Here is a 17739-nt window from a genome sequence, read left to right as displayed (position 1 = left end):
GCATTTCACAGTGAGAGCAGAAGGAAATTCTGACCACCTGTGGCTTGTGGTAGCTTTGGGATATGAAGTAGGTTATGACTTTGGAAAAGGATAATAATGAACAGAACTTTTACGTGTGTTATGTCTGTGTCCCAAGCAGATACATGATAGGGCTCATTCCCCAGTAGCTGCTCATATGTTAGTGTTAGATCAGTATTCAGTTGAAGGAGGGTGGTGAGAGTCCTGTTCCTACATTAAATACAGCAATGCAAAAGAGAGCTAAGCTCTGGTTATCATACAAAATAAGTGTCGTGCTTATCAGTGTCAGCTGATGTGCTTCCAGAAATGATATGCAGCCTCTGAAGTGTTTCTAACAAGAACCTGGAGGGAAATGCAGCTCATCCCATGCTCCAATGCTGCCTGGAAGGCCAAGGTTTCCATATTCATTCTCCATTCTCTTATGTGTGCATATTTGATTATCAGTATGTCAGGGCAGTCAAACAAGGTTGAACTGTTGAGCCAAACATTTTTGTAACTGAAAATAATGGCAATTTTATATACACACACATGTAAACAAAATATGTATATACACAGATGTATGTATATTTGTACATATCTGTATATAGAAGAGAGTGCTTGCACAACTGTTGGAAAACAGAGAAGCTCTTATCTTAACTTGTGTGAGTGATCTTGGAAGTTACTTGGATTTTTAATTAACTTAGAAAGGTAAGATGCACAAAACTTTTACAGAATTGGAAAGTAAGTATTGACTTGGGACGCAAGCTACAGAAACAAGGAAGATGTGCACAGTGAACTTTTAAATACTTCAGCTTAGAGATGGGGCAGCTGTGGTGTGCGCACAAGCATTGCTAAAGAGATCAGTTAAACACTGGGACTCAGGATTCCCTTGTTGTTTTAGTCCATGAGGAATAGATTGACAACAGCCCAATTCTAAACAGGCCGTCTTCTAACAGGCATCTTGCTGTGTTTGCATTCCAGCTGCTTTAGAAGCTAAGCAGTGTAATAGAAGGTTAAATTTATAGCCCCACGTTAATTATTGAACTTGAGTAAAATCTGTGTTCAAGTTCAATGTGTTGTTGACTTTTTATAATGATGTGAACATGCAATTTGATCACTGTAAAAGGAGGATTATACTGCATTATCATTTAAGTCTCCTGATATTTGATATCTCATAGATTTAATGTGTCCGAAGAGCATTAACACTGATCTCTCCACAAAGGTTCCTCTTCCACTCACTGGTTGCTTTTCTTCATAGGCACTTACCAGCCCAAGCAAGAGCTCTCCTGGGAATAATGAAAACTGATTCTGTAAGTTGCCTGGGACTCTTATCTTACAGCATGAGGAGAAACTGGTGCTGCTTCACGTGATAGATCCATCCACAAAGATGCTATACGCATATCAATCAAAGACATTTTCTTCTTTGTTACACAGAGAATTGACTTCAGTGCTGACTGGAAAATCATAACAGTGCACATCGGAGGCAATGATCTATGCAACTATTGCAAAGACCCTGTGAGTAGCAGAACTGGTTGACTAAAACTGTAGGGAAACTGTGATGTCAATGTAGAAATGCACAGATCCTTAGAGCCTTCACAGTAATGAAAGTGAGTGTTCTAGTAGAGCTGCTGCATAAGTTGATAGTGATTGCTGCTGGCAGTGCCCTCGTATACAAGCTGTTACTGGCAACCAAGTAAGATGGTTGCATTCTCTCTGATTTACACCAGGGTAAAAACACTTTCTGTCTTCTCTGACTGTGATCGAAGAGCTGATCTGGTAACTGCTCCACTGCTAGTAAAGCATCATTAGACATCCAGGAAAAAATAATATTGTTTTAAATCACCATCAGCCCAATCCTACAATGACCATCACCACCTCATAACTCATAGTGTAGGGTGATGCTAGGTACAGGTGCGGTATGTATGAAGGAAGTTGTATGAGGGAACGTGCTGCTAATTGACAAGTTGTATTTTAAACCCAAAATTTCACCAGATCTTCCTATATTTTATATTAATTGATATCTCTGGAAAGAAGAAAGAACTTTCTCCTACCACAGGAAAAAGGAAGTGAATTATCATCCCAACTCAAATGTCTTGTGTCCCCATTTAGCAATAATCTATTCTCTTCTTCTTCTATCAGGATCACTACTCAGCTGTAAATTTCACCAGTAGAATTCAAGAAACTCTTGACATTCTGCATGAGCAGGCAAGTACTGTGAAATTGTCCTGGCTTTCTAGCTTGAACTGGTGTGTAATTTATTGTTACTAGCTCTACTGATTTCTTCTCTTCTGGTACCAAATGTACCTGTCTGACTTTCAAGAAAGTAATACTCATGTGTTACCTGAGAGTAGTGAGATGCTATCTGAAATGACAGACAGTAGTATTGAATCATGGTACCAGAAAATGTTCAACAGCCGAGTCAAAGATTTGTGAGTGGTTTTGTTGATATTTTTTTTCTTTGTCTAGTTAGGGAGAAAGGGAAGCAGTGTTGAATAGATGAATTTGGGGGCAAAATAAGAACACTGTGGGCTGTGTATGTAGTTTCTTCTAAGCTGAAGTCTGTCTTTCCTTTCAGGTACCAAAAGCTCTAGTGAGTTTGGTTGGAGTGATGGACATCCTCTCTATGAGACAGTTGTTTGTGGATACTCAAGTTCAGTGCCCCACTTACATGTCAGAGTAAGACTTGTTTGACTTCATTTTGTACTTGAATTTACTGTCTGTGCTGATAAAGTTCTCAACCCACGCTTCTTTAATTGTAGAAATATGTTCATAGCACTATTTTCCTATGGACAACACATCCAGTACTGATGTGATCCTGCTCAACGTAGTTTTCTTATCTTGAATTTGACCTAAAAGGCTCAGATGTATATTTATTTTGTTGGCTGCAAGTATTTCAAGTAGCTCCTTGCTCTTCAACTGTGGAGTATAAGTAACAGCTTACTAGTGTTGCAGAGATATTCCTTTATCAAGTTTGTGTTTGGAGGACTGAGCTGCCTGTACCAAGCAGTGATGAGGTTACTATTTAGATAGCTGAGACAAGGACTTCTGATGTTATGATTATATAAAATAAGGCATTTTGAGCTACTATTAAGAAGCAGAAGTTTTTGATTCCTGGGCTATGCATCACTTGGTTAAGGATAAGAATAAAAGTGTGTGAAGCTGATTAGATTAATACTGGAGAAAACATGTCTATCTAGTGTTTATATCAGAGGTGGTAGGGCTTGGGATTTTGGCTGGGGCTGGAAAAGACCTAGCTGCACTGGGATTTTATATGGACATGGGAGGACTTACCAGGATAAGGGGTAAACTCAAGCTTGGTCAAAATGCAAACTAAATTGTATCGTATCAAATTGTGCTTGGATTAAAGTTATTGATACAGGATACTTCAAGATGGAGTTGAATTCTAAAAGTATTTAGTTTTTTCTAGCATTTTGAGGGAGTGTGGTGTAGTTGCAGAATAGATTGGTATCTCTTGTTTTAGAGGCTTTATTGCAGTATATAATTATATTCTTTGCTCACCTTGATGCCCTGAAAAGTTATCAGCTCAAAGGTAATATGTAACCAGTACATTTTAAGAATATCTTCTCTAGTTCCAGAGGAAATGGCATGTACTTGTGTCAGGATTCAGGGACTTTGGATGCCTGGATGTAATGAATGGGACACACTGACTTTAGCACAGTGTACAGTACGATTTATGTGAGGCAGTAAATAAGGCTGAGGTTTGAAACTGAAAGCAATGGCAAGGACAATAAGACATTTCACAGATACAAAAATGTATAAATGTCCTTGTTACTCCCATGTCATGAGGATATTGGGTGGCAAAGAACCACTTTTGCATTCTCTTGATTCTAACTCTCTTTGTTCTTGTTTTCTCCCCTAACTTCTCCCACAGTTATCTGTGTAGTTGTGTTCTCACAGGAGAAGAAAACTCAGAAAACTTAACAATGGTGAGGGAAGCTACTAGAGCTTACCAGGTATGTTTATCATTAATGGTGCAGTTATTTTGCTTCTAGTTTTGACCGACTCTTCACTACCAAGCAACCTGTCTGTTTATAGCAAATCATTGCAATATTTAACCTAGAAGAGCCATGTGAACTATGCAGGAATTTGGTGTTATTCAGAAGACTATATGATGCAAATTAGAAGCAATTCTTCAGAAAAATACTATTTCCTAATGCAGATGGATAGGTAGGAGTTTATTCACCAAAATCCTGTCTCTCACAAACAATTGCAGTATTGTGTTCCAGCCTTAGCTGCTTTTGCAAGGCCCACCTCTTACCAGTGTCTTTGGTTACTTAACAAGTAAAAGCTTCCTCCTGACTCTCAAAAACAAACTAGCAAAATGACAAAAGCAGTACACAACAAAAGTTATTATGCACAAATGCTGATGTAATATTAGTGGCTGTTTTCTCTTTCTTGCAGCTTGGTATTCAAAGACTAGTGGAGTCTGGCAGATATGACACTCATGACAATTTCACAGTGGTCATCCAGACTTTCCTCCAAAATTCCAAGATTCCTCTTGGTCAGGTATGGTATAAAGAGACTTCTGTGTGTGAAGAACTAAGTGTGGGCATCCAATAGAGACAGTATGCACAATTGTTTCAGCTTGTCATGTACTTTTCTAATAAGAATGTTCTGCTTTTTGGCCCAGTAGATTAGATTTCTTCATATAGTATCAGTTCTTTGTTTTACATACTGTGCTGTCGATATAAGTTGCTGCTTCAGAAAATGAATCAAAAGCTGATTTAAGAGGCCGGTTTGTGCGTGTTCTCATAGGCAATTATGAACTATATTTCAGTTCTTTGAATAAGCTCCTGGCAGACAATGAATCTGGGAAGTGACCCAAACCTTCTCTGAAACTGATACTCACTAATTTTCAGATATCACTGCACTTCCTCATCTCACCTGGAACAACATACTGATGGGGCAAAATACTGAATAAGGATTGCACTGGTATTATGGAACCAGTGTGATCCTGGCAATGCTAGCAATAACTACGAACAATTTTGAAAAGTTCATTTACTGCTACAGTGCTTACATTTGGAAAACTGGTTGAAAACTTCACAGGGGAGGGAGAAGAAAAAATAGGCTTTAATTTTTCATGAATCTGGCTCCTGTTAAAAGCCATCCTCAGGGGCTTTGGCACTAAGCTGAGAAACAGAAATAAATACAGAAGAAAAATATTCTGACCGTTTTTTTTTTTTTTTTTTTTTTTTTTATAATCTCACAGGCATTCATTCAGGTTTTAAGAAAATTCAGGGTGTTGTTTTTTCTTATTTCACACAAATAAACTAGAACTCTGCCTCTAAATCTGGCAAAAGATCAAGTATAGATTTGGATTTTGGTAGTTGCTTGCCCAAACATGCTGAATCAAAACCTGGCCAAGTTTTGAGGAAGGAACATGATGACCAAAAAGATGTTATTTCAAGAGTTTTATTTATAAACTCTTTTCTAAATACTTACACAGAAGCCAAGTTACTTAAATGTCCAAACTTCACTTTCTTCAGATGCTTCAGTATCTCTATTAAAGTACAACTGTGTTCATAAAGGAGTTTGTACTGGTATACTTAGTCAGTTTGGCTGCCTTCTCTTGGACACTTAGTGCTTTTCATTCCTCTTGAACTTGTAGGACTAACACAACTGTGAGAAGGCAGATGGGTTCTTTTTGTTCCTTCTGGCACAGCATCCGTTAAAAAAACCTCATTCACATGTGAGGATACTGCAGAGTATAATGGTGACTGGGTAGCCAGATGTGGTGATGTGCTGAGGAGGGGAACCCAGCTTTATCACACAGCCTAGAGAGAGTCTAGGGATCAAATCAAAACTGTTGGTTTGCTTTTTCCTTGTGAATTTGATATTAGATGTGCATAAGCATTTCTGGTAGCTAATGGGCCTGCCAAAATATGCTGTTTATCATAGCTACTAATGAGACTCTTCTTTGGGGTGGCAAGGACAAGTGGAATGCATCTCCCATTACTGGTTCTGATCCGTCCTCATCAATTCACAGTTGGAGCTCAGTGAATTCTTCTGCTCTTAAATGTCCAATGTGCTTTCATTTGTAGGATGGACATCCTGATATCTCCTACTTTGCACCTGACTGCTTCCATCCAAACCAAAAAGGCCATTCTCAGCTTGCCAAGGCTCTCTGGAATTCTGTGGTAAGGTGACGAGCTATTCCTACAATACAATTGTTAGCATGACCTGACTCTGTAACTTACTTGCTAGTGGGTCCTGAGAGCTTGCTTGTTCTTTCCCGGTCAGATTCCCTCACATTTCTGGCTAGATGCAGATTCAACCTAGAAGCTCTTACTTCTTAGAGTCCTGTGGGGAAGGGAGGGGTGCTGTCAGTGCATGATTAGTCATTCCTGATTTCTCCCGAGCAGCTTGAAATCCATTTCACGCATTGTCGTGAAAGTCAGGACATTATTTAATACCGACGAGCTTTCTATGGTCTTAAATGAAAAGCTACAAAATAAAGAATAATTAGCAGTGTGTGTCAATTCAAAATGGATAACTTAGAAGTGTTTTAAATCTTTGTATTTCTCAGAATTAAAGTAGTTTTAATTCAGATTAACTTTACTACTTTTGGAAACAAAATCTAGTAATGAGTTGTTAGTGATTGCTTAGGTAATCCCATTTGGTTAGGGTTACGGTGCAGTAGGAGTATTAGCACTGCAGTCAGAAGCAGATTCTGGATGCTGCCTACTTCCAGGTAATGTCTTAGCAGCTAACATGACTGCAATTGTCAAGTAGTACCTCTTTTTGAATTTTGTTTAATCTTCTGCGCATAAACAGACTTTTGTTGAAGATGCCATCAGGCAGCTTAGCAATGAGAACAAAGGGATTCTTAGTGTCTTTTATGCAAGAGCAGAGTTTACAAGCTTGCCTTCTGGCAAAATTCCAAGGAACTTCATGTGCCTGCCAAAATCCTCCTGGAGTTTAAGCTGATCCAGCATAGCTTTCCACTTCCCATTTTAAACTTCTTTCTAGAGCTGCTGTTTTGTTACGCAGTTACCATGTTGAAATGAGTAGCATTTCAGCCTCGGGTAAATCAAGGTCAGTAAATGTAACATTTTTTATTTATTTATTTTTAATCTGAAAGTAGTGTTTAAATTCTTTTGATGAGAATTGTTATACAAATGTAAGATGAACTGAGAAAGCTACAATAGCGTGGTTTTTTAATTATTATTTTATTTTGTTTTCCCTCCTAGTTGCAGCCTGTAGGCCAGAAAGATGACTCATTTGACTTCGTGACTGACGCTGTCCTCAGCTGCCCGACTCAGGTAAATAATTCCCATGTTGTGGAAGCTGGGTATCAGGCATCTGTATATACCTGTGCTCCCCACAGAGTGCAGAGATTTTGTATGTCTGGGATGAGTTTGCTGAAAACTTTCCTATTCTGCTGACCTTTGGATGAGCAGATTTTCTCAGTATACCTGCTCTGGTATCTGTTGGCCCTTTACTGTGCAATGAATACTGATTCACAGTGAGCTGATTTGTGTGTTTTCAGTTTTATCAGAAAATATATATTTTTGAAGTACGTAGGCAGCTCAGCAGCAAATAGAGTACTCTGAATTAATTTTCCCATTAGAAACAATGGATTTCAGTCATTATAGTGCTTGAAAATACCAATATCTGTTATATCATGAGTTAGTGGAAAGCTGTTTTTGCTGGCCTGGTCCCTAACAGGGATGCTTCAGGCTCTTTGGATACTTCTACTTTCATAAAACAAGCTGCTGAACTTATGGTACAGTTGTTAGGTATCAGCATGTGGAAATGATCCCTGCAGTCAGCAGTAAATAACATGCTTTCTTCAGCAGTCTCATTGAGAAAACCGAAGAACTGAACAGACTGGGGAACTGATTTGAACTATATGGTCTGGAGACAGTTATTCAAGACTTAAAGAAATATTCTGTCTGTGTTACATCCATCCTGTTAGAAAGGGAAGATCTGTTATGTTGTTAATTAGCACGTTTCAAAAATCATTAGACTTCGTTAAACTGATCCTACTTAATTTGCCCAGTAATTTTTTCAGGCAGCTGAAGTTAACCTAGCAACTTATTCAGTGCCAGATAATGTGGACTTGTATACTTTTTTCTGTTTAATCCACCCCTATTTGAAGATGCTGCTGTTCAGACATAGTCACAGAAAAGTTTTATATCCTTTGCAAGGAATATATGGCCATTATTTTCAGAAATAGTAATCCTGTTATGATTTAAAACAGTCATAGATATAGATGCCAGTACCTTTCCCTACTCAGCTGTGAGGTAAAATACAAGAAATAGTGGGACAATCGTACTGAATTAGCTTTTTCCAGGCAGACAGTTGTATCTGGGGCTGCATCAAATGCAGTGTGACCAGCAATTCAGGGGACTCTTTCCCTCTATTCTGCTCTCATGAGACCCACCTGCATTACCGCATTTAGCTCTGGTGCCTCCACACAGGAAAGGCATGGGCAAATTGGAGTGAGTCCAGAGGAGGCCATGAGTATGATTAGAGGACTGGAGTACCTCTCCTATGGAGGCAGGCTGAGCAAGCTGGGCTTCTTCAGCCTAGAGAAGAGATGGCAGATCTCACTGTGGCCTTTCATTACCTAGGGGGACATACAGAGTGGATGGAGAGGGACTTTATCAGGAAATGTAGTGATGGGATGAAGAGCAGTGTGTTTGTTTGTTCATTTGCTTTTAACTGAAAGAGACAAGATTTAGATTAGATATTAGGAAGAAGCACTTTACTCAACAGGTAAGTATGAGGCCCTGGCACAGGATGCCCAGAGAAGCTGTGGGTGCCCATCCTTGGTGGTGTTCAAGGCCAGGTTGGATGGGCCCCTGGGCAGGCTGACTTGCTGGGTGGCAGACCTGCTCATGGCAGGGGGTTGGAACAGGAGGGTATTTCAGGTCTCTTCCAACTCAGGTCTTTCTATGATTCTATGATTTTGCCTTCTGTATGACTAAGGGGAATAGTAAATGAATTGAAATTGGACACTCACAAATTCAATTCATTGATCTTACTGTTTCTGAGTGTGGTTTTAGGCTCTTTATTTGGATGTGTGTCCATGAAAACAGCAGGTGTGACAGAATGTGAGGCCCCAAAAAGACAAGGAAAACTGCATCAAGGCCACTTAGAGTAGGATAAAACCCTGCAAATAAAGATGAGAGGATATTTCAATTGATTAAATATGCTTTCTGATTTTAGAGCTTTGTTAGATCTCCTTGTGGAAGAAATTGCTCTGGAATTGCTCTTGAGATAACTACATATCCCTACAAAGATTTTTATCCTATACAATGTGCCTGTCTCCCTTAATGCACATTGCATTAGTAGGTGACAAAAATGACAATGCAGTTTGTACAGTCTCTCTTGGAGGGGAGGAGTGATTCATACAGTAGTCAATACTTTATTACTCTCTACTGACACAGGAAGATATGCCCATGTTTCTCCAGACTTTACAACAATGTCTTTTAAAGGGACTAAACGGCAAATAACATATAAGTAATTTGTGGAAGGCTTAGGAGATGGGAATGTTAAATTGCTAACCAGGATCTGACATATATTTATTTTAGTCTCTCATGGTAAAAATGATACACTGCTTCTGAATTTTAAGGTATGGAACACAGTTTTTAAGTCCAGACCTCCATTTTGCTGCTCAAACATTTAAAGCTTTGGTGATATTCTGTCCCAGCATCACTTACTATGTTGTATGCCATGTGTTGCCTAATTTATCTAACGTTTAAAATTCTTCCTTGTCACAGAAAAACTCCTTCCTGGGAACAAATAAAAATAGTGACTATATAAGTCCTCCTGTGCTTCCCACCAACGAGCCAACACAGGTAATCGTTGCATCTTTTGCTGCGTTTTAGACAAGCTGTGCAAAATAGCCCCTGTTTGACTGTTCATACATCCTCCTCAATTTATAAATGTGATAACCTATCACCAGTTTTCATACAGAAATGTCTATTTTGCATTGCATTGTTTCCTGTGTAAACAAATGTTAAATGCTTCTTGTTGTAAAAGCCAGACAAAACTAATTGTGTCAGGTGCAATTGTATCAAAGCTATTTCCTACAGTGAGTTGCCTGGAGTGCATCTTTAACTTGTACTGCAAGTACCTTAAAGCAGGGGGAAGAGAATTTAGGATGCTGAGTCCCCAAATGATTGAAGGAAAGTTTATATGCTTTTGAGCCACTGTACTTCCATGCCCTCAGGTAGATTTAACCTGTAGAGGGCAGTCATATTTACTTATTGCATATGCCACCAGCTGCACAGCACGCATTGAGAATCTGCTCTCACAGGGATTTTTTTTTTTCATGATGAATGAGCAACTACCCTAGTAGGCTACAAATTAAGCAAACTTTGTGTTGGACTTGAAGAAACGGGGCAGAAACCTGCTCTTGACAAGTGAGTGCAGGCATGCAAGGAATGCTCAGCTTTGATAATACAGATATGACTGGAAACAGCAGTCAAAGTTGACAGCATAGCTGGACATACTGGGGGGTCCTCATGCCTATCTAAATTATGAAAACCTCCTTGTGCCTTGAGGGTTACAAAGAGAAACAGCTAATATTATTTTAGCAAGCCATAGTTTGTAATATTAAAATGGGATTTTTAATCTGTAGAGCTAGTTATACTTTCAATGGCAATTGTTGTACTTAGCAAATCTCAACTGCAATAACTCCTGAAGTGATAAGATGAAGGAAAGAAATACCAGAGAGTACACAAGCCAACTTCCTGTTTGACCCCAAAATAAGCCCATCTGTCCTTTCTAGCTTCTGGAGTCAACCTTTAACTAGATGGTTGATAGTAGAGTCTATTACACTACTAACCACACTTTTTTAAAGCCACTCGCCCATGTTTGTTTATTCTCTGAAGGATAGGATTGCACAATCACAGTAATAATTCAGGTTGGAAGGGAACCTCAGGGCATCCGTCATACAACCTCCTGCTCCAAGTAGGGTCATGTCTGAGATCAGTGTAAGCAGATATCACCACAACAATTACAGGTTTTCAAGCATGAAGATGCCACCTCCTAGATCATGGAGAAAATCTCTAGACAGTAGAAAGGGAAGTATCCATTCCTGGAACCTTGTCACAAATAATTTTTCTAGATTATATGTCTTGACTTTTGCAAAATGATATATTTTCACCAGAAGTAATATATGTTTGGACAGCATTCTACAAAGAAGAGGAAGGACTCTGATCTTAAAGGTCTTTTCTAACTTTAATGAGTCTATGACTGTTGAGCTACATAGGAACCAAACTAGGATCTATTTTCCAATTTGGGCTTGTCCTTCACAATACAATTAAACCACATACGTATTCCATGTTGTCTTCTAACCAAAATGTGACACAGTTGTAAACTGTCATTTCAGAACTGGGGCAGTGACTTGTCGTGTTCTGAAAAGACTCCATCCAGTAATGTCCCAACATCAGGTGAGAATGAAGTCATCAGCTAAAATTCTGAACAGGAAAGATATAATCTTGTGTTTTTAAAACAGTCTCAAAAATGCAAATTCTAGATAGAGTGAAAATAATAAAAATTGATATATCAAACTGGAAAACAGGAAAATCCATTCCGCCACAGACAGCAAGTTCTACAATGCAGCAGGCAGATAAATGCAATCACATTTATCATATACATATATCATATAACAATGTGACACATTAAAGTTGTCTAGGTAAGTTATTTGCTCAGCAAGTTTGACCTGCCTTGCCTTGTAAGTAGCATAGTAGCAGTGTTGTGCATAACTGGAAGTCATCATGGGCAGATCACTAGTGGGAACTATTGATCTATGACCCAAATATTAAAAATAAATCCTGAACATATCTAATCCATTTTCCTTTTTTTCCTAAGGTGATACTTGAATAGCTGTCTTAAGGTTCATTTATTTCCTTGTTGGTTGAGCACACTGTTACAAACAAATGGCAAGAAATTACACATTTTGGCTGGCAGGCGTGTAGAACTTGAAGCTCAATTTCCTAACAAGTCTATAAAAAATAACATCAAATTGGAACCAAAGACTTGGACCTTTATTCTGATAAATAGTATTTATTGTAAGTTATCGATTGCTGTTTTTTTTTATTACTTCTACTCCTTTTTAGTACATGAACTACAGCCTGCTGACATCAGAGTCATTGGAGCACTGGGAGATTCCCTGACTGTAAGTACTGCTGTATTTCCAGGTTTAGAACGAGAAGAGTGATTTCTTACCTCAATGTGGTTATGTCAGTCATCATCAGATAGAAAGCAAACTGTTTTGTTTGGCAAAGAAAACTCATCTACTTGTGTCCCCTTACAAAGAGATAGCCTAAAGGGATATGAATGACACTGGCAGTGACAATTGAGTAATCTAGTAATGAATAATTCAGAACAGAACAGAAATTGGATCACATTCTCTATTGCACACAGTTTATTCAAGTGATTTAGAAAAGGGAAATGTCTGCCTGATAGTAACAGTACTTTCTGACATAAGAGCTATCAGTTGCCATTTTCCATGCAATGAGAGGTCTTGATGAAATTTCCTAGGGAAATAACTGATTACAGACCAAAGTGTTTCTCACTTGAGATAATTCTGACACTTCAGTGTAACAGAAATTTGCTTTCAAATGCTGCTTCTTGGGTTAATTTTAACTTCCACTTCTAACTGTAATGTATTTCATGTACCAAGAAATGTAAACTGAATAGTCTCAGAAAAGAAAGGCCCAAGAAAAGAATAACAGGGAATACTGGTGATCTGCACTGAAGTTCTCTGAGAAATTATCCCAGAATTGCACAGCACTACAGAATTGTTCTGGCATGGAATGAAGGCAGGTATTGGTGTCAACATGAGTTTTAACTTCTGAGCTACACCTGTGCTCATTCTAGCAGCTTCAGTTCCTGCAGAGTTCAGAGAGAGAGTTGAATGGACTACAGCTCTCAGATGACCAGGCTTATTGACAGGCAGGTGTGCACGTATGTCTTCGCCTCTGAAAACTGATTTTGCTTGACCTGAAGTAATCCTGGCTTCCCTCCTACTGAGCTCCAAGCTTTTCTTAGAAGACCTCAGTAATGACCCTGCAAACCTCCCTCCTATCCATTGCCAGCACTTAAGATTGCTTGCATAGCAAGGCAGTTTTTCATACCACCATTATTCATGCAGTTCTTCTTCATTGCCCTAGCAAGGTGTGACTGGGGCTTTTATCATGGAATGCTGGTTGAGGGGCATAGAGAGAGAATATTTCTCACACATATGAACACACATGCACATGAAATTTTAGTATCACCAGCAGTGGTGCATACTTCGTACTTCATCCCTGGTGCAGAGGGACTATAGCAAAGATCTGTCTTGGTTCCCCAGTGCATTGATTTTCCTCCTGGTATTTCTTCCAAGAGCCCTGAATGCAGTCAGTATTGATGCCTGTGTTGATAAAGTGATGTTACAGCTTAACGCAGGAGGCAGCTAAATACCGCAAAAGCCACTCACACATTTTCCCCTAGGGAGAGGGGGGAGAGAATTGAAAATGGTGTATGCCAATTTGTCTGTTGAGATAAGGACAGTTTAATAAGAAATGAAGGGGGAAGAAAAAAAGTAGACATAAAACAGACAAAACCAACCAAGTGATTGGTGTGCAACACAATTACTCAGCAGTAGTCAACTGATGCTCAGCCAATCCCCAAGCAGCAGCAGTACCACCCCAGCCAAATCCCTCCAAGTTTTATGGCATGCTGCCATGTGGCATGAAATATCCCTTTGGACAGATTGGATCAGCTACCCTGGCTGTACCCCTCCCAGGTCCTAGTGCACTCCCAGCGCCTCAATAGCAGTGCAGCACAAGGAGCAGAAAAGGCTCTGACTGTGCAAACACTGCTCTGCAACAGTGAAAACATCAGTGTTTTTACCACAGCTATTTTCATCCTAGAATACAGAACCATACCATCTACTATGAAGAAAAAGAACTCTTTCTCAGCCAAAACCAGGACACAGGGCTTTTTGAATAGTATAGTGAACTAAAAAGCTGCAGAATAACCTACTTTCATTATTGCTGTCATGAAAGTGAGTCAAGCTGCTGACCTTGCTAGAAGTTTTTAAAAAGTAAAATAATAAGAGCATTCTGTCCCAGTCCTATGAACATTCAAATCCATCACCATGTTCTTTGCTCTGATGACTTTCCTCTATACTGAATTGTAATAAAGTTCAGGCTGCTGGAAGACTGTTCTCAGTCTAGATGCAGTTGGAGATTAATGAAACATTGAGCAATTCAGTCATGTCACTGAATAGAATGTATCTGTCCTACCTCTCAGCCATAGTGTGTGGTGAATGCAATAGATAAGCCAACACATCTGTATTGGCAAAAATAAAAAATAAAAATCCTGCCTACATCTCATTAAGTCTGTTAATGTTAGGCTTCCAGGCTGGGTGCAACAGAGAAAACTGGGTTCTGCACCAAAGATTTGTTTTCTTGGCAGTTTAAAAAACAGCCCCTCTTCTGACTTATTTACTGCTAAAACTGACTGGGAATTTGTCGACTCTGTTTTTTTCCCTGGATTATTAAGCCTCTCAACATCAGCTTTGTTCAAGACATGCCAGAATTAAGCGCTTCCCATCAGAAAAATCCAGACAAATACAGTACTGTAGGTGGCAATCTGGTTCCCCTTGATCTGTTGACACTATTACTGGAGTTGTAGTTCCAATGCCAAATGTAGTTCCAAAGACCTCACAGTCTGATGCCTCCTGGCTGGACTGTATTTCTCTGCTCCAAGGTCTGATGTCTAAATGAGTCGCCTTCATACGTGAGGATAAGGCCATGATTTGAAGCATGGGAGATGCAGGACTACCCAGAGGACAGTGTGTGCTGTTGAATAAGGACAGGGAGTGTTTATGCTGTAAAGGAGATACTGGAAAAGCTCAACTAGATGGAGAATAATGCTACTAAAGTTCTTCAGCTGGAGAACATTCTCTGTTTTCCCTAAACTTGCAGCACCCCATTCTAGTATTTTACAAATTATTCTTTTCACCCTTTTCAGACTGCAGCAGGAGCCTGCACAACTGACCCACAAGTGGACTGGAGGGGATGTTCCTGGAGGTAAATATGCTCAATTTTCAATCTGGTATTTTCATCTGCAACAAGTGTGGCTCACCTGGTTGTGTAGCTGCATTCTGAAGAGGATGGGAATGAAATATCTCAGACAAAGGGGTGTGCTGCTACAAGTGTAGTAGCAAAATCCTACTCCTATTAAACAAACTTCTCCTTGCAGAGAGTAAGTATATGGACAGGGTGCTGAGTATCACTGGTTAAGAGAGCAGAATTGGAAAAGGAAAGATTTTTTTCTTTTTGTGGTGTTTCTTTTTTGTTTTTTTTCTTTTTCAAACGAGAAGTGACTGCTACCAGTGGGGTCCTGGGCCCAGTCTACTGCTGCTGTTGTGATAACTGAGAGCAGCTTTTAACGCTAGAAAATCTATGCAAGTGCCGATTGGCACGAGGTGAGAGCACCACATGCATATTCAGTGAAGATGTCCCACATTGATTTGTGATTACAAAGCAAGCAATGACAATATACGCTAGAGAGGATGTGAATTTCAATGTCCGCATTAGAGTGGAAAGAAACTGACTGCCTGCTTCCTATGGGCAGAAGTATGAATGGTATATATGATAAACATGTGCATGTATATACTCCTTTCTTCATCTGTCTTTTCTCTGCTTTGTACTTCCCCCATGTCAAGGCCTGGCAGAGGTGGTACATGAGAGCACTCTCTATGCACACAGACGTTATTTGAATGGTAGTGATACAAGCTGTAGCGATACTGTTAAGCTTGCTAATGCTCACTGATGGATAGCCCTGTAGTTTGTATAGACAGCAGGAAGAATCTGTGCCCCTGTACCAAGTAGATAACGAGGACATACTGAACTCCTTGTACTGAGTAGATAAGGAAGTTCTGCTTGAATCAGCTAATTTTGTGAAAGCAAATATTGTGCGATCAAGGCAAGGAGATAACTGAGCATGTGTGAAGAACCAGCAAACACAGTGAGGAAGAGTATGGACTTCATCCTGAGGGTCTCAAGACAACCACCACAAAAAGACTGAGCATGTGCAAGGAAGCAGGACCCTACGTTAATGATTTTGGGGGATGTATTAAATACACGTATGCTACTTAGGAAAACCTTTGCTTATGTAACTCAAGTAAAGTATGCAAGCTGAAGATCTTTTGTACCAGGTATGCACAATTAGGTGGAAGGATCCATTTTTATACCTAGTGCTGAGAATAAGGAATGCCTGCTTTCTAGTACTTCAACTTGAGTCTTAGAGAGTTCCATGATCAACCAATTTATGGCAACAGTAGAGGCAGAAGCTTTTTTATTATCAACATTGCAAAATCCCAGATAGGTGGATAATGAACATTTAATGCAGTCTCTCTTCCATGCACACAGATGTATTTTCATCAAAGTCACATGCCTTCCTACACTGGGCATCTCAGCATGTCCATATAAAAAATTAATTCTTCCTGTATGCTCCATTCTCAGTTTATAGATGTAGTTTCTATCTTAGCTAAAACCCTGCTTGATTTAATCTGAAATCTCCTTTCAGTACTTTTCCTGAATTCTTCTATGTGTTGTGGTTTTATATTCTTAGTCCAGTTTGAGGGGAACATACCTTCCTGGGCTGCCACAGCAATGAATGTTAACAACGAGAGAGTTGCTAACTATTGCTACTCAGTAATTCCGTGCTTTTCCTTTGCAGTATTGGAGGCGATGGCACCCTGGAGACCCAAACCACTTTACCCAGTGAGTATCCTGAAAAACCAGCATGAGTAACGGGGAAAGCATGTTATTAGTCTGAAAGCATTCCAAGGGGGTGTTCAAAAACATCTGGAAACCATCACACATTCCTTGTCAACAGTGGGCATCCCCATCTGTTGTGAATGGGAGCAGTTCACTTGAGTCACAGCTGAAACCCAGACTGACCTTCCTAGCTGGAAAGCTAATTCAGCCACTCCACATTTCAGGGTCTGCATGTGGCCAATGCATTCTTCTGGCAGAAATGTTGAAGAGTAAACGTACTGTAGGTGGTAGGACTCCATGTCAGATCTGTTCCTTCTTCAGTCCATTGTGTTTTCCAGTCACCAACTGTAGTGCACAATGACTGTAGGCAAATGAAGGATTACAAAACAATTAGCAGTCCATTTAGAAAAGATCATTGGCAAGGTTATGGTTTTCTGTTGATTTCTCTCAATGCTTTCAAGCTGCTACATCACACTCAAAATATCTAAAAATACTATAAGTCTCTTGTCTTAGCATTCTGTGTAACTGGTCCCTGTAGTTGCCATAGAAACCACTAAGTGGTCAGCATGACCATAAATTAGAGGGGAATTGGTTCACAGTGGTTCATCTATTTGTATGTGATCCATGCTGTGGAACAGTCTGACAATATCTGACACTGTTGGTAATAAAAACTGATATGCTTTGTCTTGTACCACGAACATTGTGCTTAAGGAAAAATAGAAAATACATTTAATTATGCAGGCAGCATTGTAAGCGAGACCTTATAAAGAGGTTTCAGACAGCACTACAGATACAGTAACAATAACAGTTTGCAGGCATCTCGCTTTCCTGCTGAGGGTTTCACAGAAGCCTGTAAACATGGATAGAATTCATTTCCCTGCAATAAATATGATCTTAACGGGTAGATGGGGGAGTGGGAGGTAGAGGGTTATCTCTGGAGCCTCTGCTCCTGGTACATGAAGAGAAGTAACCACAATTACTCTGGCACTCA

At 39.6% G+C, this 17739-nt stretch overlaps 1 protein-coding gene across 1 annotated transcript in view; it reads left to right on the top strand.

The window, feature by feature from the left end:
* PLB1 (phospholipase B1) overlaps window positions 1–17739 on the top strand; it is a 77888-nt gene that overhangs the window by 46236 nt on the left and 13913 nt on the right. The window contains exons 36-48 of the mRNA XM_065736241.1: window positions 1256–1307; window positions 1432–1512; window positions 2137–2202; window positions 2573–2673; window positions 3890–3971; window positions 4420–4524; window positions 6060–6155; window positions 7209–7280; window positions 9747–9824; window positions 11363–11423; window positions 12093–12151; window positions 14995–15053; window positions 16708–16751. Coding sequence (XP_065592313.1) covers window positions 1256–1307; window positions 1432–1512; window positions 2137–2202; window positions 2573–2673; window positions 3890–3971; window positions 4420–4524; window positions 6060–6155; window positions 7209–7280; window positions 9747–9824; window positions 11363–11423; window positions 12093–12151; window positions 14995–15053; window positions 16708–16751 — 956 coding nt within the window. The remainder of the gene's footprint in view (window positions 1–1255; window positions 1308–1431; window positions 1513–2136; window positions 2203–2572; window positions 2674–3889; window positions 3972–4419; window positions 4525–6059; window positions 6156–7208; window positions 7281–9746; window positions 9825–11362; window positions 11424–12092; window positions 12152–14994; window positions 15054–16707; window positions 16752–17739) is intronic.

Source organism: Cyrtonyx montezumae, unplaced genomic scaffold, assembly GCF_038088225.1.
Source record: "Cyrtonyx montezumae isolate F1298 unplaced genomic scaffold, pur_monq_1.0 scaffold_0, whole genome shotgun sequence".
Lineage (NCBI taxonomy): Eukaryota > Metazoa > Chordata > Aves > Galliformes > Odontophoridae > Cyrtonyx > Cyrtonyx montezumae.
This window is presented reverse-complemented; position numbering and strand designations above follow the sequence as displayed.